This window comes from Stenella coeruleoalba (assembly GCF_951394435.1).
Source record: "Stenella coeruleoalba genome assembly, chromosome: 20".
NCBI lineage: Eukaryota > Metazoa > Chordata > Mammalia > Artiodactyla > Delphinidae > Stenella > Stenella coeruleoalba.
In genome coordinates, this window is record NC_137166.1 from 31,111,481 (window position 1) to 31,135,806 (window position 24,326).

The following is a 24,326-nucleotide window of genomic DNA, read 5'->3' on the forward strand; positions in this document are numbered from 1 at the left end:
AGGCCACAACAGTGAGAGGCCCGCATACCGCAAAAAAAAAAAAAAAAAATGATGCAAGTAAACTTAATATTTAAATGATGCTTCTTCGCTGAAAAATTAAAAATGGTCAATTCAAAAATGTAGTGGCTTATTGGAAAGCACAGTAATGAAATATTTCAAGTTACCAATATAGAACTCTAGACTGTATATGAATTTCATTTCCAACCATACTTTTTCCTCCAACATGTTAATAATCTTTGGTTGTCTGATAAAGATGATCAAGAAACTGTTTCACTCCAACAGCTTAATAATATATGGCAAGCTTCACTTTTACTTGCCTGCAACTTATAAATTCCTCTATCAAAAAGTCATCCACTCTCAGCAAGTTTTTTTTCTGTCAATTACTTAATACCTCGCCATGGAAATATGTTTCCAATACAATTCTCACCTCTTTTCTCAAGAATGCTATCTCTAAAACCAAATACTAAATTGATCATGCTGTGCAATATTAAAATAATTTACTGTTAATAATCTACCTATTTCTAACAAAAATACAAATATCACAGAATACGTCAGATACTCTACTGTATTACTATTCCCTACATATTAATCCACATTTTTCAAAAATCCATGTTTCTCTATTACAATTTAATTATTTCTAATTTCCCCTTATATATTGTTTTTTCTTGAACCAGGTTCACTTCTGTTATCTTTTGCCTCTAGTTATCTCCCCCCCACCAATTTAAACTTACTGTTAACTCTTGAGGGTTCTCTACCTATTTTCTCTTATTTTATGCATTATTTTTAAATACCCTTTCAAATGGTACCACTACTCTGCCTGTATTTCTGTATAAGTTAAAACTGGAAAATTTTAATAACAGTAACTTTTAATACATTAAAGGATTAAATATGGGGTTTCCTAAATTAAAACTAGACAAAATATTGAAAAAATAAGATACTTTCATACCAAAACGTTTAACTAAAAAAGGAGAAATCTAACTTTCAAATTTTATCTTAGCTGTCTGCAAATGAAATGCAAAATCAATAATATTAATTATTTTCCCATTATAGCAAGAGAGCCCATGTTATTTAATGGTTTGGACTGAAAGGCATCAGGACCTAATGATATAACTCAGTTTGGTGGCTGCATTGAAAATGCTGTGAATTGTTTACAAATTTGTGTTAGTTCTAAATATATGTATAATACATAAATAATTTTATAAGCAAATGAAGATTTTTATAATAAGGGAATTTTTCCTAAAACAGATTAAATACTTGATCTAAAATTTCATATAAAGCCTTCAAAAATAACCAAATATTCCTGCAAAACCGATTCTAAACTATGTTGGCCTTAGATTATTTTTACCCTTGCATGCAAAACAAACATACATATAAAACAAATAATAACACTTATTATATTCTATTTTTTGAAAATGTATTAGGTATGTAGTCAAATAAAAATACCTAGGATTAATATACCCTCCTAAAGCAATTCTTTGTCCTTATAATTCTCTTGGAGCATTAATCCTCACCTGGCCTCTTTATTACATAAAGTAAATCAGAAAGACTGTAAGGGAGGAAGTCTGTAAGAGCCGAGAGCTGCTTATTGTTGATTTAAATGGTCTTAGTTTTCTTGCCATTCCATTTAGTTCAATGTTGTGGGTTTATGAGAAAATATGGTATTTCATGTTTCCAAACTATAAGGTGCCCAGTGAAGTACAACTAAGAGGTAAAGAAATCTTATAAAAAATTTCAAGGCATTTTTTTAATAAAGAAAGTACATTAGGAACTGGCACAGCAATATGGGTTTTGTTTTGTTTTTCCTTTTCCTGTTTTATATATAAAATGTTCTCCTATTTTAAATTCCTTTTACTAACATTAATATACAAAAAAGTATGTTCATAGACTAGTAACATTTAGTAAATTCTGGAATATTATCTAATTCATTCAAAAAGGCAGTAAGATACACACAGTATCTAACAACTTAAAACTCCAAAGTGGGAGTAAACACATCATACGCAAATCAAAAGTAGATTAGACAGACTGAACTTTACAAAAACTTCAAAGGAAGAAGATTTAATTCTTAACCAACTTACCCAATTTTTGTCTTCTCTTTTAACTTAGAACAAGTTTTTGTTTTTTTGCTCTCTTTGTCCTTTGGCTTAGATTTCATCCTTCTACCTTTCTTTTCCTCTTTTCCTTCAACTGAAGCACTAGGAAAGTTTTCAGGGCTCATTACTCGTGGAATATTGCGTTCCCCACGCTCCTTTGCTTTTGCTATGGCCTCTGATATTATACGATTAGCCTTTTCTTGCTTGCTTTCTGATTCCACCTTTTTTCTCTGCTTCTTCTCAGACATGATCCTCACCTGGGTATTCTGCAACTTAGTATATGTCCCAGGACCATCACTCTTCTTGGAAGATGGAGGCTAGAGAAATCAAAATAATTTTTATACAACATACCAAAGTACATTTAAACAATTAACATAAATAACCAAAAATTTAGAATTAAACTTTAAGAAGTAAAATACATAAGCAAATATGAGTGCTACAAACAAATTTAAAATTAAAACATTTTGCTGATCTAGAAATTAGTGTAGGTATAAAATAAAAAGTTCAACTACTGCTTTTAAAAGTGAAAGTTAAAGGAGGATAATATAGATTCATTGATATTTTCATAGCATTCTTGATTAGTTGATTCAAATTTTGTCCTATAAATATAGCTAATTCAAATTTAGTCATGTAAATATTCTGGGCATTTGGAATAAGTCTCTTCTTTCCTCTTCATTCCGGAACTCTGAAAATTATTAATAAATTTTAAATAGCAATTTTAATTTAGAATGACTACTCCCCATAGTTTATTATGATTTTTAGAAAAACAAAGCCTCTCTGCTTTATAAGAAAGTGGAATGAGAACCTGAATTCATTTAAATCATTTTAATGTGCAATCTATGCAGCAATGTAGCTAGTTAGTCAACAGACATTCCCATACTTAAAATTAGAGAAAGTTTTAGTTTTTCTGTGAAAGAGTTAAATGAGGATTTTTTTTCTCTTTCTATATCATAATATTTTGCTCAAGCAATTCTGGAAAAAAACAAGTTCTAGTTTTACGTTAAAATTATTAATATTTTAGCAATATCACAGGAAGCAGATCAACAGCATTTTAAAAAGAATATTCTCTTTAAACACGCATTCATCCCATATTCTTAGATCACAGTTTTGTTACGTTCTTACCCGTAAACATGCCTCTGACTACAGCAAGGGAAAAAACCACCAGGAATTTCCAAACACATTTTCATGCTGGTTCCAGTGTGCTTCACTGGATATCTTTTCTATACCTGCCTCATCAAAGGTTTCGTAGCAGTGCTACAGCACTGGGAAAGGAGGGAGGGCTTAGAATCACTTACTAAAATGCCACCTTAAGGCCTACAGGCTATAACAAATAACCAAGACGCGAGAAAACAGCAACAAGCTCAAGATGGCGATGCAGTACGACTCCGCAGCAGCAGCCAGTAATAAGGAAGGTTATTCAATCCCATTAGCCTTTTAGCCCAAAGAACCCCTCCTCCTCCCACTCATTCAGGCTTTCACTTACCCTTCCTCTTGGCCTCTTCACTGAAGACATTTTTGGCGTCAGACAAAGGCTTGCCCTCTGCTTTTTCACCACCCCAGGCAGTGCTCAAGAAAAAAGCATTGAAAGAAGATTCCTAAATGGCCTATTTAGCAAGCTGCAACCAAGAGATGCACAACCCTCCACAAATACACATTGTGATGTATCAACACATTTCTGCCTTGGCAAGTTTATATCCACTGTTCATTCTATTTAGATATGAAAAAGACTGTAAACCCGTCCTAAAAAGCTGAGTTTCCTCAATAGCTGTAAGCAGATAGCCAGATTCCAACAAAGCACAGAAAGAAATGAATGCACAAAGCATCAAAATGCATCAGCATGAATATTAGAGATGTCGTTAAAAATACTGACTCCTTCTGAGGAAGTAGGCCAGCAGATGGTGCTACCAGTTATTATTCCATTAGACTCTGCAATTTAACCCCCAATGGACTGTTCTTCCCTCCATGTAACACATTAACTCTCACTCTACCATTTCCTGTAGTAAAGTTTTAAAAAATATACGTAAAAACCTGATTTAAAAAAATCATCTGAAAATGAAAACTGTAGTTAAACGGCTTTATGTAGCTATCAATATTAAAAAACAAAGTCCAATGCAATTTCTACCAGAGAAAAATACTTTTCTCCGTGATACTCTAAAATATTTAAAACATAAACACATCTGAAGACGAGCAAAGGGTTAAAGAGGAGGTCATGCAAATGAACCCATAACAAGTGACTTCTCTTTAAGAAATTAGATAAGGTCTCTTATTATTCTTCTAACAAAAAGCTAACAATGTCATTTTTAAAATTGAGAAATGAAGCTATTTTCATTTAAATTCCAAAAAGCTTAAGATTTTGAAATGAACACAAAAGAGCTGTCTATAAAAAAATAACTAGCCGTAGTTAAATTATTGCCTTACTTAAACCTGAATAAATACATTAATTTATTTTCCTAACATAAAAAAACTCCTAAACATTCCTGACCTTTACTCCTCACATTCTATTTCAACTCAACTGTTGTTTTTAAGATAAAATTTTAGTTTTAGTCCCTTGCTAAAAATAACTAAGTAGCAAGTCCTCCTGAATTTGATCATTATATACCTATACTTTTCATCTATAAAATATTGAGACTATTTTAGTAAGCAACGACCTTAAGTACCTAAAACAAAATTTTCACTGCCTCAAAACTCACGTTTACCTCTTTCATTAATACCATTTTTAAAAAATTGGTCTTGGCAAGTCATCTGATATCTGTATTAAAGAACCTGTTTTTAGTTTTTTCCTTTCAGGCATCAAAGGTCTCAAAATGGAGCAACATTATATAAACAGTGTCCTAGAAAGACCAATCTAAAGAACAGGAGAGGAAATTAAAGGCATAGGACCACTAATGCAAGAAAAGGATCTTACTGACCTGGAGGTCATCTATATAAAAATCATAATAACCAATAATAAGGGCTAACACTTACCAAGTGCTTATTAGGTGACAGGCACTATTCTAAGCATTTTACATGTAATAATTAATTTAATCCTGAATAATAGGGTAATAGTGATAATGGAGAGGAGTAACAAATGGGAGAGATATTCTTACAGCAGAACTGCAAAACGATAGAACAGACCTAAGCACGTAAGTTTTTAAAATCATAATATAATAATAATAGCTAACACTTATTCCCTACTATGTTCTAGGCACTATTCCTATTATGACACATACATGAACAACATGGACTGTGTGGGTCTACTTACATGCAGATTTCTTTCAATAATAAATATTACAGTGCTACATAATTCACAGTTGGTTTCATCCAAGGATGTGGAACCACAGATATGGAGGAATCAAGAACTACAAATATGGAAGAATCACATATATGGAAAACTGACTATAAATTATACTTGGATCTTTCAAGTAATCTCTAATCCGGCATTGTTCAAGGGTCAACTGTATATTAACTCAATTAATCTTAAAAACAACCCTGTGAGATATGTACTACTGTTACCCTCATTTTATAGCTAAGGATACTAAGGCATAGAGAAATAACTTGCCCAAGATCACATGGCTACTGAAAGATGGGGTAGGGATTAAGAGGCAGAGAGCCTCATAATGGAAACCGTGCTCTTAACCACTGTATTATACCATATTTGTTTCAAATATCATAACTTATAGAGATTAATTTGAACACAAAAGAAATTAAATGACTTTCTCAAAATCTCAGAGATACTAGTAAGGAAGCAAGAACAAAATTTAGTTTTTTTCAGTGCCCTTTCCAAGAGGTAGAAATCAACTAGATATGGGTGGGTTTGGGCTGAAGAGCAGGAAGAGTCAATACTTGCTTTCTAGACCAAGTACTGGTACAGGAGGAGATAAAAGAAATGTTGAGAAAGGGTATGTATGTGTGCATAAGTTTAATTCTTTCCACACTGAGTTTGAAATGAAAAGTTTTGAGTAACTGGAAATTTTGGACTCGATCCTTGGAGAGGTCAGGGCTGGAATATAAGATGTGGATTCTCTTGCTGTTTTCTTTGAATACCCTTAACTCACTGATACTATCCACAGAAACTAGGATGATTTCCAAAATATCTCACTTCTCCTTAAAGCTTTTCAATAGATTCTATTACTTGATTCAAAAATCCCAATTATTTAACAATAAATCTTAACAGTAGACAACCAAATATTTGTGATCAAACATTTCTGTGATCAAATATTTCTTCTACTCTTAGGATATAGTATTTTAACTCTATATTCCCACAAAACATCAACACTGAGGTGTTAACTAACTAATCATTTTTAATGTAGGTGATTTCCCAATTTACACAGACACAAACATACAAAAAGGTAGTTAAAAGTAACTTTTCTCAATGTTACAATTTTTCTCTTTTTCACCTACATAAGCAGTCAACAAATTCTGTCCAATCTACTTGTGTTTTATTTTGTTTTCTTCCTCTCAGTCCCAACAGCTCCTGCTGTATTAATTTCCCACTTGTTATGGTTACATTACAGTGATGTAGGAAAATATCCTTATCTGTAGGAAATATATCAAGTCATTTGGGGTGATGGAACATCCGGTTTGCAATCTGCTCTCCAATTTTTTACAAAGTAAAAGAATTTCTTTGTATTTCATTTGTGATTTCTCTGTAGGGTTTGTCAAAATTTCAAAACTCAATTTTTAAAATAAAGGCAGGGACTTCCCAGGCAGCCCAGCGGTTAAGACTCCCCCTTTCAATGCAGGGGGTGCAGGTTCAATCCCTGGTCGAGGAGCTAAGATCCCACATGCCTCATGGCCAAAAAACCAAAACAAAACAGAAGCAATGTTGTAACAAATTCAATAAAGACTTTAAAAATGGTCCACATCAAAAAAACCTTTAAACAAATAAATACATAAAGGCAAAGGCCTTGCGCCCCAAGGACCTGTATGCTAAATGAGAAAAAAAAAGTGAAAGAAAAGAAGGCACATATATTAATAACATATCCAAATATTTACAAGAAAAACAAGTCACAGCAAAACATAAAGATGGTATCATATGTGATATATCAATTATTTTGATAGCAACTAGAAGAATATATGAAAGACCCTGGATGTCATATTTCAATACTAGGGAAACTCAAGGATTTATGGTATGCGTGTTTTTCAAACCAAAGGTCATGATCTAATAACAAGTCATGATATAAATTTAGTGGGTTCAGACCAGCACTAAAGAAATGAAATATAACAGAATGAAAAAGAGTGGTACCTAACCTGTATGAATGCTACCTCTTAAAAATTAGATAGTTTTAATACCATGGTTACTACTCCTCTTTTCCTTCATGAGAGAAAGAAGCAGAGATTTGAGTAAGAAATTAGAGGTGTTAAAACAGGAGTGGGGACTCAGTTCTTCCTCCTCTTGGTGGAATAATTTTCCCACATACCTACCCACTCACACTGGGGAATTCATCCATTTCAAATATTTTAGTTGCATACAAATAATTAAAAAATTTGAATCACCAGTGTGTAGACCTGAGTGGAAATCATAAATTTTCAAAAAGAAGGGGAGAATGATCTCATGGCTACCATACATCTACTATAGAGCACAGGTTCTACTATTAGGGAAAATTATAAAAAATTTAAAGTTCTACTTCACACATTTTAAAAACAATATGAAGGAATAAAAAGTCTCAAATAATAAAACAGATATAATTCCTTAGTAATAATAAAACACAGAACAAAGAATTTTCAACAACATATATAAAACTGTATTATAGCTAAAAAAAATCTTCCAACTTTTCTCAGGAGAGATGACTCTCAGGCTTCAGACCTGGGGGACTAGGTGAATGGAACTTGCAATGGAAGAGAATACAAAACAGAATAGAGATAGCAAGCCTTGATCAAGAATGAGTTTTACTGCCTAGAGAGACAATGCTGAATAAGAGAAGAGAACCATTAGCGAAAACCCAAAACACCAAGTTCTAAAGAGCTAGCAGATGAAGAGGAATTAAAGAAGGAAAACAAAAAGAAACTACAAAAATGGTAAGATGAGCATCAGGAAAGAGTGGTGTCATGGAAGCCAAGCGGAAAGAATAAAAAGATCTGCCATCAAAAGGAAAGTAAATATCTGAGAGTAATTTGATATTATAAAGCTAACTTAGAAAGCATTTTAGTTCTGTTGAATTGTTTATAGTAAGCCAGTATGTTAGTTTTTAACATTTTTATTTTAGGAAGAATCATATAATTATGTACTTAAATATTCAAATTAGATAGCTAGTGGGAAGCAGCCACATAGCACAGGGAGATCAGCTCGGTGCTTTGTGACCACCTAGAAGGGTGGGATAGGGAGGGTGGGAGGGAGAGGCAAGAGGGAGGAGATATGGGGATATATGTGTATGTATAGCTGATTCACTTTGTTATACAGCAGAAACTAACACACCATTGTAAAGCAATTATACTCCAATAATGATATTTTTTAAATATTCAAATTAAACCAACCTCTAAAAACAAATTTGTAGTTAATTTTAGTAATACGTGTCAAACATTAGTGGTAACTTCTTTTGCATTTATTGTATACAACATTTTTTTCCACAAGGTACCAATAAAGACTTGCTTTTAAAGAGAAGAAAAGGAGGAAAAACTGATCCAAATTATTACCTGTCAAATCCTCTGAGTTTTACCCTTAGATTTGTTTTCAGAGTTTTTGATGTATCTGAAGCAATTATTTTATTTCACTTTCTTCACATTTGTGAACTCACATGTTCACAAATTAAAAGGCTTATTTTCATTTTGTGACTTGTACTAGTATCCAGGTTTCCACTTTTAGCTAATGATGACATTCCTTCTTTTTTCTAAATCTTGAATTTTACACTGATACGGTAATACTATTAAAAGTATTCCCTCTATTTTAATCGTCCACATAGCAGTTCAGGCAAATAGTAGATATTCATAAAAGTTGTTTTTTTAAAAAATAAACATTTATTATGTGACTTACAGGAAATACAGAGAGAGAAGAATATGCTAGAGGATACCATGGGAATGTAATCAGCAAAATCCAGAATGTGGGAAATTCTAAAGAAAAATGATTGTTTCTTCAGCAAAGAAACAAAACAAAGAAGGGTAATCATAGATCAAAAGAGGTTTAAGTCTAAATGTAATGCCAAAAAAAAAAAAAACAGAAAAAAGAAAGGACACACACTTAAAATTCGTATCAAATGAATGCAATACATGGCCCTTGTTTTGACATAGACCTGAACAAGTCTGTAAGACTACATTTATTAATACTAGGGAACTTTAACTTTGATTGGGTATTTGATTATGAAGGAATTACAGTTATTTTTTTAAGTGTGAAACTAATTTTGCAATTGTGTCTTAAAGCTAAAACCTTTGTCTTTTAGATACACAAATTGAAATATTTACAGATAAAGTGATATCTGAAATATTTACAGATAAAGTGATATGATTAAGGTGTGTTTCAAAATAGTCCCTGAAGGGACTAATAGTCTCTGTATGATAGTCAGAGGGTCGTATAGATGAAAAACAATTGCCTATAAACTGATGGCTGTCGTAGCTGGGTGATGTCTACTCTACTTCTGTGTACACTTGAAATATTATATAATAAAGAAATTCAAACCGTTATATTCTGGGTATAACAGGTAATTTGGCATGACAAGAAAACTGGATTCATGTGGAAGAATGATAAGCAATAAAGACAGAAAGGTAATGGGTCAGATTATCAAGTGTTATAAGTTATGCTAAAATATCTGGACTTTATGCTAAAGTGAATTGGGGAATCAATAAGTGATTACATACAGAGAGGTAACAGGATCAGATTTTTAGATTTAGGGCTGCTAACTGGTTTCAATAAAAATACCCAAATACTTCATGGAAACTTTTGTATTTACAAAAAGGCCATATATGATATAAAAACAAGTAATATTTAACCTTCTATTTTATATTAGTTTGTGTTGCTTTCTCAATGCTGTATTTTCAAAACTTCATCTTTTGTTTCCAAACAAATCAAAAGTGTATTTTAAAAACATTAAACCACAAAATCTCACGAAGTTCCTTACTTACTGACAACATTAAATATACTGAATTCATCAGTCCATAAATTACTAATGATACTAAAAGCTGTTCTCAGCATAATGTTGTGATTAAAGGAAAGGGCTTTGGACTCAGCCAGCCCTGCGTTTCATCATCTGTAAAATGGAGATAATAATAGTGTCTACCTTCTAGGGCTGTTGTGAGACCTAACAGATAAAGCTTGTAAAGTGCTTAGTACGGTGTCTGGCATACAAATACTCAAAAGTGCTAGGTACTATTGTTATTGCTGTAATGTGATATTGTGCCCACCTCTATGCATCATCATATCAGGGGATACAATGATGTCAGTATGTCTTATAACTGGTACTGTTATCTTGAAAAAAATTTATTTTATTTTTGGCTGTGTTGGGTCTTCGTTGCTGTGCACGGACTTTCTCTAGTTGCATCGAGCGGGGGTTGCTCTTTGTTCTCGTGTGCAGGCTTCTCACTGAGGTGGCTTCTCTTGTTGCAGAGCACCGACTCTAGGCCCGCAGACTTCAGTAGTTGTGGCTCGCGGGCTCTAGAGCGCAGGCTCAGTAGTTGTGGCGCACGGGCTTAGTTGCTCCGTGGCATGTGGGATCTTCCCGGACCAGGGCTCAAACCCGTGTCCCCTGCATTTGAACGTGGATTCCTAACCACTGTGCCACCAGGGAAGCTGGGTACTGTTATCTTTGATCCTTTGGTTAGAGTAATGTCTGCCATTACTCTCTGCTATAAATTTCTCCTTTTATAATTAACAAGTATCTTATCAGACTATGCAAATATCTTGTTCTCATATATATTTGCCTAGTAATTTTAGCATGCATTGATGGTTCCTGCCTATAACAATTATTATTTGGTTATTCACCTAATGGAAATTTTTTATTTCCATCATTCCTTCCACATTTTCTACTGGAATTCTACTATAAACAAAAGTTGCCTATTCTCCTTATTTATTTATTCATTCAGTCATTCATTTATTCATTCAATTACTGATACTGGTATAGAGTCACAGATATTTATTTTATTCTATGGGTTATAATCTGATACTATGATTATGTGTTATTCAAATTGTCCCAGCTTTCACCATACAGAGCTCCTTCAAGTTGGTTCCTGAACCTTGTTTACCACCATCATATTTTGAACACTTCCTTACTTTCTGGCACTGTAAGATATTCCAGGTTCATGGTAAGAATAGTTTAACGGAGTGGTTGAGGCGGAAGCCATATTATAGTAGATTAAGAAGTAAATTGGAAGAAAGGAAGTAGATACAGTGTTAAACATTTTTCCTAAATAAATGAAGGGAAAATGGCAGGCTACCATGGAATTAGAAACTTGAGTATGTTTATTGGCTATAGAAAAGAAGTCAGTAGACTGCTTGAACATATGAGAGAGAAAGAAAAGCTAGAGAGTGAGTTTTATCACAAGTAGAAAATTTAAAGCATCTTCCATATAACAATTCAAAATTATCACACCACCAATAAAAAAATTAAAATATTATATATAAATATCACCTTGGTAAATAATATGAACTTCCCATAGCACCTTTTCTAAAATGCTTCTTAGGGGAAAAAAATTTTTTTAAAGACTTCTTGAATATGTTAATTCAAAAACCATTTTCCTTCACAAAAGTTTTCACAATTTCTGGTGTATTTTTAAATTTGACTTCACAATATTCCTATTAATCAAATTATTAAAATTAATCAAATATTAATTATTCCTAACTGCAGATGAAAGAGTTGCTATTATCCATTTTCTCCAGATTAAGAGAGAGACTGGAGTGTGGCAGTGACAGTGTGACAAAACCAATAGGTGAAATACACTCTTAAAGTCTTGAGAAGACCTGATAGAGTAGAAGGGCAACAGTGTAAGCAAATTAACCAAACAGTTGCATAATTCGGTGGACAACGCTAACCATCATATTCTAAATTCTTTTCGCAATGTTTCCAAACGTATTAATAAAACAAATACAAAGGAAAAAACCTCTTTCAAGTCTTTTAAAGGGGAGATTGAGAGTTGGTTCTGTTGAAAGACACTGTTTTTTTGTATACAATGCATTATGAAAAATCAATTTTAATTTTCAGAATTCTGAGATTATATATAAAAAACTATTTGAACACTCAAGTAATTACTAACATAAATAAAAATGATGTTAAGGGAAGGCTAACATAAATACATTTGCAATAAGGAAAAAATTTAAAATAAGGTATTTGAACTTGATTTACAGTTTTAGGCAAAAGAAAATCAAATGCTGAAAAGTATCTATATATAAAAAGTCAAAAGCGTTTTAGAAATCACAAAATATACTTAATTTCATCATATTAAAATTTCATCTTGGGGCTTCCCTGGTGGCGCAGTGGTTGTCAATCTGCCTGCTAATGCAGGGGACACGGGTTCGAGCCCTGGTCTGGGAGGATCCCATGTGCCGCGGAGCAACTAGGCCCGTGAGCCACAACTACTGAGCCTGCGCGTCTGGAGCCTGTGCTCCGCAATAAGAGAGGCCGCAATGGTGAGAGGCCCGCGCACCACAATGAAGAGTGGCCCCCGCTTGCCACAACTAGAGAAAGCCCTCGCACAGAAACAAAGACGCAACACAGCAAAAATTAATTAATTAATAAACTCCTACCCCCAACATCTACAAAAAAAAAAAAAATTGGTTGAAAAAATAAATGCTTAAAAAAAAAATTTCATCTTGCAGAATGCAAAGGAAGTAATGAGAGTCACTGCATCTCTGGATGTAACTCTGACCATAAGAAAAAAAGTTATTTGTGGAAGTAGAAATGATGGGAATTACATGAAAAAACGAAACATGACCTTTTGGTGTCCATGACAGGTCTAGGCATAGTAGCTGTGTGTCAATAAATGTACGCCTTTTGAAGTTAAAGAAAAAAAAGTATCATCATATGGCCTGAAACTTACAAAAGCATAGACAGATCAATAAACTCAGGAAATATAGTTCAACAAGTCAGGACTCAAAAATAAAATTCCAACAATTCAATAAGAAATGATTCTAACAACAAATGTAGTGTATCTAAAAATACTGGGTGCAGCCTTACAGATTTCAAAAAGTAGAATACAAAAGACAGATTTAAGAAGAATATGAGAGGGGCACTGACCTGTAACAATAGTGCTGGGAAGTCCACAATGAGTTAAGGAGGGTGTAACTCCAATGGTGGGTATGCACCTGGGGGAAGTCATGCTACATTTTTTTTAAGAATAGGAAGAGGCAAACCTACGCATGTCAACCGAGCTCTTCCAAAATTTGTACAACAGAATCTACTTCCTCAGCTTGTGCTAAACTGCTCCAAATGAATATTTTCAGTTTAAATTTGTGAACTGGTGCCATCTGGTCAATCTTCTGGGTTCCTACTAGCCTTTCACTTGAGCTTAAAATCTCTTCAGCAACCCTACCATTAGTTCTTAATTAGCATCCCTCTTAGATCATACACAAAAATGCTGATTAAAAAAAAAATCTTATGAGGCTGAATCTATAAATGGGTATTCTTGTGTGCAGGCGTGGACACACACACACACACACACACTCCTACCTACTTAAAAAAAAAAAAAGTACATGCCTTAACAGCAGCTCATGTGAAAAATACCAGGGAATTTTAGCTCACTGTAAACTAAATGAGTGTATGGTGTAATGAGCTTGCCAAAAAACAAATGCAATCTTACATTGCACAAACAGAAATGTGGTCATAAGGAACAAGGGAGGTGATAATTACAGTATACTCTAGTCTCACCAAAAGAAATGTATTCTGTTTTGGGTTTAAGAGGAATACAAACTAGATCACTCATTCAAGACTTATTATTTGAGTACATACTACCTGCCAGACAGATTGTTATAAGTACTGGGAATAAAACAGTAAACAAGACAAAGTCCCTGCTTTAATGGAGCTAACATTTTAGAGAAGGAGATAAACAAGAAGGAAAAAAACCCATCAGGTAAGGGTAATGGCTATGCAGAGAATGAAAATAGGATGACGTGATTAAAAGTGATAGGGTGACTATTTTAAAATGGACTCAATGAAAGTCTAACTGAGGAGGCCACTTACACTGAAATCTGCATGAAAAGAAAGAACTAGCAATGTAAAGATGTGATGAAAGATGAATCAAATTATTCTCAGCAGCCTAGAGAGATAAGCAACAAAGCACAAAGACCAACATACTGGGTTTTATATCTTAATAAGAAGTTTCCCTACTGGATAACATTTGCACCAACTACGCTATACATCTGGAGACTACTCCATGGAAATGCACCTCAATTCCTCTTCAGATCTTATCTGTTCAGGTCCTACAGTTTTTAAGCTGGTTCCTTCTAGTAATGAGCCATCACTATTCTCGATGGTCTGATTTTCTAGGTCAGTGTTTTTTAACTATGAACTAAAATCTCACTACAAGCCATCAATTCAGTGGATAGCCATTAACATTCTTTATAAATGAAGTAGACTAGTGTTTTGAGAAGCACTGGTTACATCTTAATACATAATGCCCCTACATTCATACATTCATAAACATTTAAAAACACGTCTATGCTGGGTCCCAGATAAAAACTTTGAAAAACACTGTTCTAAGAGGTTAATGAATACTTCCATGTCATTTCATAGGAGAGTTCAATCCAGACTCTTATTTAGGGTTGGAGGGCTTTGAGTCACCTGGTATTAGTCAACCTGGAGGATGGGATCAACCACATTGGGCAATCAATTAATCAATCAGTTACATCTATTTAATGGAGCACCAATAAAAACTCTGACACTGAAGCTCAAGTGACATCCCTGATTAACAATACCCCATGCATACTGTCATGCATCAATGCTGGGACCTGATTCCAAGGAGAGAGCTTTGTGTTGAAACCCTCTGAGACTGCCCTATGCATCCCTTCTTTGGCTAATTTTAACCTGTAACCTCCTCTGTAATAATCTGTAACCACAAGTATAATAGTTTTCAGTGAGTTCTGCTAGCCTATTATTGAAACTAAGGGTGGTTCTGGGAACCTCCAGAATTTGTAGTTGGTGTCAGAAGTGAGGAGAGTCTTGGGACTGTGTTAGCTTTGCAGTTTGGCTATCTCTTGAGTAATACTCTCCAATGAAAACAAAAAGTTTAATGAGAAAATGAGAGATCTTGATCTGATAACTATCTTCAAATGTTAGCCAACTGCTAAGATTTTCAAGTTTTTGTAAGATGAATAAAACTAAGACTGCAATGATTCCATTCTACTGAAGGCCTATCTATAGGAAATCTGGACTGAGAAAACTGCTTCCTTAAATATTCCTATGCAAAATCTTAAAAAAAAAAATCTGTATACGGGAAAATATCCATATAACAAGAAACTGGGTAAAGCATACACTAGACCTAGCTGTACTATTTTTTACAATTGCATACAAATCTGCAATTATCTCAAAATAAAAAGGTTTAATTTTTTAAAAAAAGAAGAAAGCTTAGGCCTTTCCTGAGCTCAGAGACAGTCTCCTTCTGGCCTTGAAGAAACGAGCTCCTATGAGTTCTACAGCTACAAGGAAATGAATTCTGCTGACGATCCCATTAGCCTAGATGAGGGCTGTGAGTCTCTGATGAGGTCACAGCCCCACTGGACTCGCTGGATGCAGTCTTGTGAGACCCCAAGCAGAGAATACAGCTAAGCTGTGCCTAGACCCTTGACCCAAGGAAACTATGAGATAATAAATGGATACTGTTTTAAGCTACTAAATATATGGTTAATTTGGCACTACATTCACATACCCTACAATTGAACAATTTCACTCCTGGGTACATACTCAACATAAATACATATAAAGTTCAATAACAGGTAAAACTAATCTATGAGGGTAGAAGTCAAAATGGTGATTACCCTTAGGGTGAGAGCAAGCAGGGACTAGTAGGAGGCCCAAGGAGATTTCTAGGATTGTGATACTGTTCTATTTCTTGATCTGGATTGGTGAAACAGATGATGTTTACTCTGTGAAAATTTATCAAACTACTTATAATTTGTGTACTTTTCTGTATGTATGTTATACATCAACAAAACTTACATTAACAGAAGTTACATTACATAACCCTCAAACTGAAGACTTTTATTTAACTGTATTATCATTAATCTAAGTAAACAATTCATTACAACCAGATTTTAAGGAAAAAACCATCTGTTCTAATGCAATGATGTCTTGACACTAAAATTATTTTTCTTTATTGTGTTAGCATGATATTTCATGCTTTTCATCCAGAAAAATAATTTAAAAAAGGGAAATATGATATTATATGTTCCCTCAATAAGAAGAGAAATCTACAAAATGCTGAAAGACAACTGAGAGCTAATTCAACCAATATTATTAGGGGAAGGTAGGAGCTAGAGGAAAAGGAAGTTTTTTAAAATCCACAATCAAAATGTGAAGATTTTAAACAGAAATAGAATGTTTAAGTCTATACTCATTTTAGGTTGTTACGCTTCTGAATAACATGATCATCTTCTCTCTTTCCAGTTATACCTCCAATTTTTTGTTTTACTTTATATTCTAGCAACACTGAAACAATTTGTTTTTTTTAAAAAAACAAGTTATAATAACTTTGAATTTACTGTTCTAGTTGTCTAGAGTGTCCTTTCTCTAAAAGGTAGCCTAGCAAATGTCTATTCAAAACTAGGGACTTCCCTGGTGGCACACTGGTTAAGAATTCGCCTGCCAATGCAGGGGACACGGGTTCAATCCCTGGTCCAAGAAGATTCCACATGCTGTGGAGCAACTAAGCCCGTGTGCTACAACTACTGAGCCTGTGCTCTAGAGCCCGTGGGCTGCAACTACTGCAGCCCGCGTGCCGAGAACCCATGCTCCGCAACAAGAGAAGCCACTGCAATGAGAAGCCCACGTACCGCAAAGAAGAGTAGCCCCAGCTCGCCACAACCACAGAAAGCCTGCGCGCAGCAACGAAGACCCAATGTAGCCAAAAATAAAAATAAATAAATAATTAATAAAAAAACAAACTCAGTGTAGATATCACTTCCTTTTTACAATATGTAATTTTACTGCTATATTTGCCATAGCATATTTTAGTTATTTATAAGTCAAGGTCATATTTGATTTGTACCTCTAAAATCTATCCAGTGTTTGGTACAGTTGCATCATCTACGCAACAAGGATAATCATAGTATCTAAAGGTTCTTAGAACAGTATCTGACACATAATAAGCACTCAATAAATATTAGTATTATTATGATAAAGATTAATGTTCCTTATATAAAGAAGTCTCAGAACTCCATAATATGAAAACAACTATTCCAATTTTAAAAATGGGCAAAATTTTTGGCAGACACTGCCAAAGATGATAAATGCATGGCAAATAAACACAAGAAAAGATGCTCACATTATTAGACATAAGGGAAATGCAAATTCAAACCACGAGATACCACTACACATCTATTTGAATGGTTAAAAAAAAAAACATGAACAATACTAAGTAGGAAGAGGAAGAGAGGATATTGAGAAACAAACTCCTACACTGCTGATGGAAATGCAAAATGATACTGCCATTTTGGAAAACAGGTGGTAGTTTTTTACAAAGTTAAACATACATTTAATATATGACCCCTGGCAATCCCACTCTGATACCTTTACCCAAGAGAAATGAAAACATATGGTAACATAAACACCAGTACACAAATGTTTAAAAAGGCTTTTATTCATAAATGCCAAAACCCGGAAACAATCCAAATGTCCTTTATCTGATAAATACATATACAATCTTTGGTTCATTCATATGATGGACTACTACTCAGTACCATGAAGGAACACACTACTGATACATGCAACAAAAAATACATTATGCTAAGTGGAAGAAGTCAGACTAATAAGGCAACAAGATATATGATTCCATTTATACAACATTCTCAAAAATGCAAAACTATAAGGAAAGAAAATTAATCACTGTTTACCAGGATCTGGGGTTGAGGGAAAGGCTGAGTACAAAGAAGCACCAGAGGATGTTTTGGGGTGATGGCAAAATTCTTTATCTTGATTGCGGTGTGTTTATACAATGTACATGTTTGTCAAAACTCACAGAAATGTACACTAAAAAAGGTGAATTTTACTAGATATAAGTTATATCTCAATAAACCTGAATTTAAAAAACGATTAATGTTCTTTAGGTCTCAATTCCCATATTAAGAAGTTAATACCACTAGATTCTAAATCTAGGTTAATGTCTTGATATCCCTTTTCCTTAATCCCAGCAGCTGTCCCTGAAGCCTTATGCTATGATAATTATCTAAATCTCTAGACATTGCCTATTCCTAGATTTCTAGATGCTGTTTTCTCACTTATCTGCTTTGAGGAGTCTGTGTTATATGTGGCTAGACCTCCTTAATCCCACAAAATTGCCTAGTTAGACTTCTTTCTATAAATGACCGGGTCTTACAACACAAACACACATGCGCACATGCACGCACGCACGCACGCACGCACGCACACACACACACACACACACACACACACACCTCTTTACCAGGTCTTAGCAACATTAGAGAAATTGATCTCTTCCATGTCTGGCTGTGCAAAAGACTTCAACAGACTCTTCACAGAAGAAGATATGCATTTTTGGACAGTAAGTCCATGAAAAGATGCACAGTATCATTATCCATTAGGAAAATACAAATTAAAACTATAATGAGATATAGTATACAGCCAATCAAGTGGCTAAAATTAAAAAGACTAACACCACTAAAGACTGGAGAAGAGGGAGCACCTGGAACTCTCATACACTGCTGGTGGGAGTGTAAAATGGTGCAACCCCACTTTTGAAAACAGTTTGGCAGTTTTTTATTAAGTTAAACATACATTCAACATATGACCCAGCAACCTCATTACCTTTGTATGTATCCAAAGAAATGAAAACATATGTACACAAAAAGACTGAACTTAAATGTTCACTGAAGCATTATTAAAAATAGCCAAGGTCTTCCCTGGTGGCGCAGTGGTTGAGAGTCCACCTGCCGATGCAGGGGACATGGATTCGTGCCCCGGTCCGGGAGGATCCCACATGCCGCGGAACAGCTGGGCCCATGAGCCATGGCCGCTGAGCCTGCGCATCCGGAGCTTGTGCTCCGCAACGGGAGAGGCCACAACAGTGAGAGGCCCACGTACCACAAAAAAAAAAAAAAAAAAAAAAAAAAAAAAAAGCCCAAAACAAGAAACAACCCAAATGTCTTATCAATAGGTAAAATGGACAATTGTGGTGTACTCATAAAGTAGAATGCTAGTCAGCCATAAAAAGGAGCAAACTACTGACTCACCCAACAACATAAATGAATCACATACGCATTGTGCTGAGTAAATAAAGCCAGACTCAAAAGGCTACCTACTGTATGATTTCATTTATATCACATTCTCAAAAAACACAACAAAAATATAAGGGCAAAAATCAGTGGTTGCCAGCAGCTGGTGGGTGGGGGAGGGACTGCTACAAAAGAATATGAGGGAATTTTGAAGGGATAGGGAATCATTCTGTATCTTGATTAGTGGTGGTACTTACATATACTTGTCAGAACTGTGCACTAAAAAGAGTAACTTTTTACTGTACTTAAATTATATCTAAAAAACAAAACTACTGATACATGATATAACATGGATAAATCCCAAAAATATCATGTAGAATGAAAAAAGCCTGACACAAAAGAGTACATAACATATGATTCCATTTATAGGTAATCTGAAACAAGCAAAACTAATCTATAGTGACAGAAAGTAGATCACCGATTGCCTGGGGACCAGGGATGAGAGGATAACTGCCTACACAGGAAAAAAGGAAAATTTGGGGGCTTATGGAAATGTTCTATACTTTGATTGTGATAATGATTATATAGGGTATACATTGTCAAAAATCATCAAATTACACTCAAAATGGGTATATTTTATCGTATGAAATTATGCCTGAATAAAATCAATTTTATAATGTACTTACCCAGTGAACATAAACGTTAACAGGATAAATTTTACCCTGACTTATCTATTTAACAATTCCTCTTCTTTTATTAGTTTTAATTATGTCACTATAAACTAAAGTTAGATTATATTATCTTAATTTCTATAATTTATGCTCGTCCATTGGCTGGTGATAACAAATTTAGAAATATTTGCTAAGAACATATTACATACAGGTAATATGTTCAACAACAGACTCCTTGGAGAACAAATAAGAAATATGAGCGGGTGATGATGGTGGGATGAATTGGAAGATTGGGATTGATGTATGTATATACACTAATATGTATAAAATAGATAACTAATAAGAACCTGCTGTATAAAAATATTAAAATTCAAAAAAAAAGAAAAAAGAAACGCTGTCTACAAAAAAAGTTAATATTTTTATTGCAGACATTTATCTCTGCTTTTACTGCAGAGATTACATAGCTATATCTATACCACATTTCATGTATGACAAAAGGAAGAAAACAGTAAATAATCAGTTTTTTGAGGGAACAGCTAAATCAATATGGATCACAGAGGAAAAAGAGACGTGATCTGTGTTGCCTAAGAATAAGTTAATTTTTAAATGAAAAGATAATGAGAGGGCTTCCCTGGTGGCGCAGTGGTTGAGAGTCCGCCTGCTGATGCAGCGGACACGGGTTCGTGCCTCGGTCCGGGAGGATCCCACATACCGCGGAGCGGCTGGGCCCGTGAGCCATGGCTGCTGGGCCTGCGCGACCGGAGCCTGTGCTCCGCAAAGGGAGAGGCCACAACAGTGAGAGGCCCGCATACCGGAAAAAAAAAAAAATGAGAAGATATTCAAGGGAGTGAGCTAAGCACGAGTAAAAGCATAACAACTGAAATAAAGATTTACAAAGACCAGCATTTCACAAGCTATATTCTAAGAAATTGTGGATATTAAACCATTCATATTCCTATAAAATTCTGAGAAGCTGCCTTGTATTTACCTTTCTTGGAGCATTACAATAAAGTGTAATTTATTAAAAGCTCACTCTGAGAAGTCCATAGAGAACTAGTAGTAAATGACCTTGCATAGAATTGATAGGGCAAAATTAAGAAATATCTTTGATTCTTAGTATAGATAACAACTCTTTTGTATCTTTTAAAGGCATCATTTTTAAAGTACAAAATGTTGGAGGGGGAAGGGTAAGCTGGGACGAAGTGAGAGAGTGACATGGACATATATACACTACCAAATGTAAAACAGATAGCTAGTGGGAAGCAGCTGCAAAGCACAGGGTGATCAGCTCGGTGCTTGTGACCACCTAGAGGGGTGGGATAGGGAGGGAGATGCAAGAGGGAAGAGATATAGGAACATATGTGTACGTATAACTGATTCACTTTGTTATAAAGCAGAAACTAACACACCATTGTAAAGCAATTATACTCCAATAAAGATGTTAAAAAAAAAGTACAAAATGTTTTTAAGAATTGAGAAATCAGGTTTGTCACCACCTATCTCCACCAGACCACACCCCTCCAGACAGAAAGCCATACTATAAACTGCTATAATTTTTGGCAGCAAGAGAGGGATTTAATCAGCAATTTATCTTTCCATATTGAAAGGAAGCCTTAAGAAAGAGTTTGGGGGGACTTCTCTGGTGGCGCAGTGGTTAAGAATCCACCTGCCAATGCAGGAGACACAGTTCTGTCCCTGGTCTGGGAAGATCTCATATGACGCAGAGCAACTAAGCCCGTGCGCCACAACTACTGAGCCTGCACTCTAGTGCCTGCGAGCCGCAACTACTGAGCCCACGTGCCACAACTACCGAAGCCCATGTACTTAGAGCCCGTGCTCCGCAACAAGAGAAGCCACTGCAATGAAAAGCCCACACACCACAATGAAGAGTAGACCCTGCCTGCTGCAACTAGAGAAAGCACGAACACAGCAACAAAGACCCAACGCAGCCATAAATAAATAAATACATAATTTTTTTTTAAAACAGTTTGGGGATCAATGTGTACCAGAAGTTTGTTGGTTCTATTCTAATTGCATCTGTGTGTGTGTGTGTGTGTGTGTGTGCGTGTGAATGTGCATATGGGGATGAGGGAATATAAACCACAGTTCAATATGGCATTTTGAGAATAGGCAAGAGTATTTTAAATAAGAGGGTGAGAGAATAAAAAATTTAATGTTAAAGTATATCCCTGTAATACAAATACAAAAATAAAAGTACATAACTGAGTCTATACCACAACACAATATACCATCAACATTAATTTTTAATCTATTTTATTGATCCTAAGTGTTTAAAAGAAAAATTAATTTATCTTTACTTATACCTCTTCTATACGTCATCCTTTAAGACATGGAATAAACTGTAGTGACTACAAATGCACTATATTCTAACAAAAGCTGTAAAAATATTTTACTAATTGTTCAGTTTAATGCAATCATCCATGATGACCTATTAAAGCCAAAAAATAAACAAAAAAACAAACACTGGTATAAATAATGAATTAAACTACAGACCAATATCCTTATCAATATAGACACATATATCAACGAAATGATATACAAAAATATAAACATCATTTATATTATCAATGCAAGGTTATTTTAATATCTGAAAATCAATTAATGTAACAATATCAATAAGGAATTAAAACCACATGATCATATTAAGTGACACAGAAAAAGCATCTGACAAAGATGATCATCTCTTCATGATAAAAATCACTCAACAAACTGGGAATAGAAGGGAACCTGATAATGGGCATCTACAAAAAATCCACAGCCAACATCATACTTAATAGTAAAAGATGGAACGCTTTCCCTAAGATCAGCAACAAGAGAAGGATGTTTGCTCTTGCCATTTCTATTCAACATTATGCTAGAGAGCCTAACCAGGCAATTAGGAAAGAAAAAGATATAAAAAGCATATGGGCTTCCCTGGTGGCGCAGTGGTTGGGAGTCCTCCTGCCGATGTGGGGGACGCAGGTTCGTGCCCCGGTCTGGGAGGATCCCACATGCCGCAGAGCGGCTGGGCCTGTGGGCCATGGCCGCTGGGCCTGTGCATCCGGAGCCTGTGCTCCGCAGTGGGAGAGGCCACGGCAGTGGGGGGCCCACGTACCACAAAAAAACAAAAAAAAGAAATAAAAAGCATAGATTGAAAAGCAAGAAACAAAATTATATTTATATGCAGAATACATATACATGACATGATTAATTTTTTAAAATCCTAAGAAAAGATTTGTAAGTGGTATCTATAAGGGATTTATAATAGATAAAGAATTCCTACAACTCAATAATAAAATGACTACATAATCCAATTTAGGGTCTTCCGTGGTGGCGCAGTGGTTAAGAATCCACCTGCCAATGCAGGCGACACGGGTTTGATCCCTAGTCTGGGAAGATCCCACATGCCACAGAGCAACTAAGCCCGTGCGCCACACCTACTGAGCCTGCACTCTACAGCCCACAAGCCGCAACTACTGAGCCCGTGTGCTGCAGCTACTGAAGCCCGCGTGCCTAAAGCCCATGCTCTGCAACAAGAGAAGCCACCACAGTGAGAAGCCCGTGCACTGCAATGAAGAGTAGCTCCCGCTTGCTGCAACTACAGAAAGCCCATGTGCAGCAATGAAAACCCAACACAGCCAAAAATAAATTTATTTAAAAAAATAATAATCCAATTTAAAAATTGGCAAAAGAACTGAATAAGCATTTCTCCATAAGAATGGCCAATAAGCCCATGAAAGATGTTCAGCATCTTTAGCCATTAGGGAAATGCAAATCACAACCACAATGAGGTACCACTACACATCCACAAGGATGACTATAATCAAAGACAGATAATAACAAGAATTGGCAAGTATAGAGAAATGTGAACTCTTGTAATAGTTCCACAGTTCTGTGAATTTACTAAAATTTATTGACTTGTATACTTTAAATGGGTGGACTGTACAAAATGTAATTACATCAACAGAGCTATTATTTTTTTAAAATAATGAACTCTATAGAAGTAAAATAACTTTATTCTCATTGCTTTCTTGCGGATTACAAAGTTTCACTGAATTTACATTGTGACTCTTGTAAAATATTGTTATGGTCATTTAAATAACCATTTTCTTTTTCCTAATACATTCTTTTACTTAGTTAATCACTTAAATGTCAAGCAATTTCCCTGTTAATTAAAAGAAACTGTTTCACCCACAGGGCCTTTCTACATAAACTTTATATCAAATTAAAAGTTGTAACTTACTCAAGCATATGGTAAAATTAGGCAGACTATACAAAACATGG

The 24,326-nt window shown here is 34.9% G+C and overlaps 1 protein-coding gene across 17 annotated transcripts in view; it reads right to left on the bottom strand.

Annotated features, from left to right (window-relative positions):
- Positions 1-24,326, bottom strand: part of CHD9 (chromodomain helicase DNA binding protein 9) — a 243,873-nt gene that overhangs the window by 114,509 nt on the left and 105,038 nt on the right. For 13 of the 17 annotated variants that reach the window (XM_079907092.1, XM_079907090.1, XM_079907094.1 and 10 more), the window contains one exon: positions 2,076-2,407. In XM_079907092.1, the coding sequence (XP_079763218.1) occupies positions 2,076-2,407 (332 nt within the window). Of the gene's footprint in view, positions 1-2,075; positions 2,408-3,212; positions 3,483-3,573; positions 4,009-24,326 lie in introns of those variants that run through there. The other 4 variants (XM_079907085.1, XM_079907084.1, XM_079907086.1 and 1 more) reach the window with 3 other exon arrangements.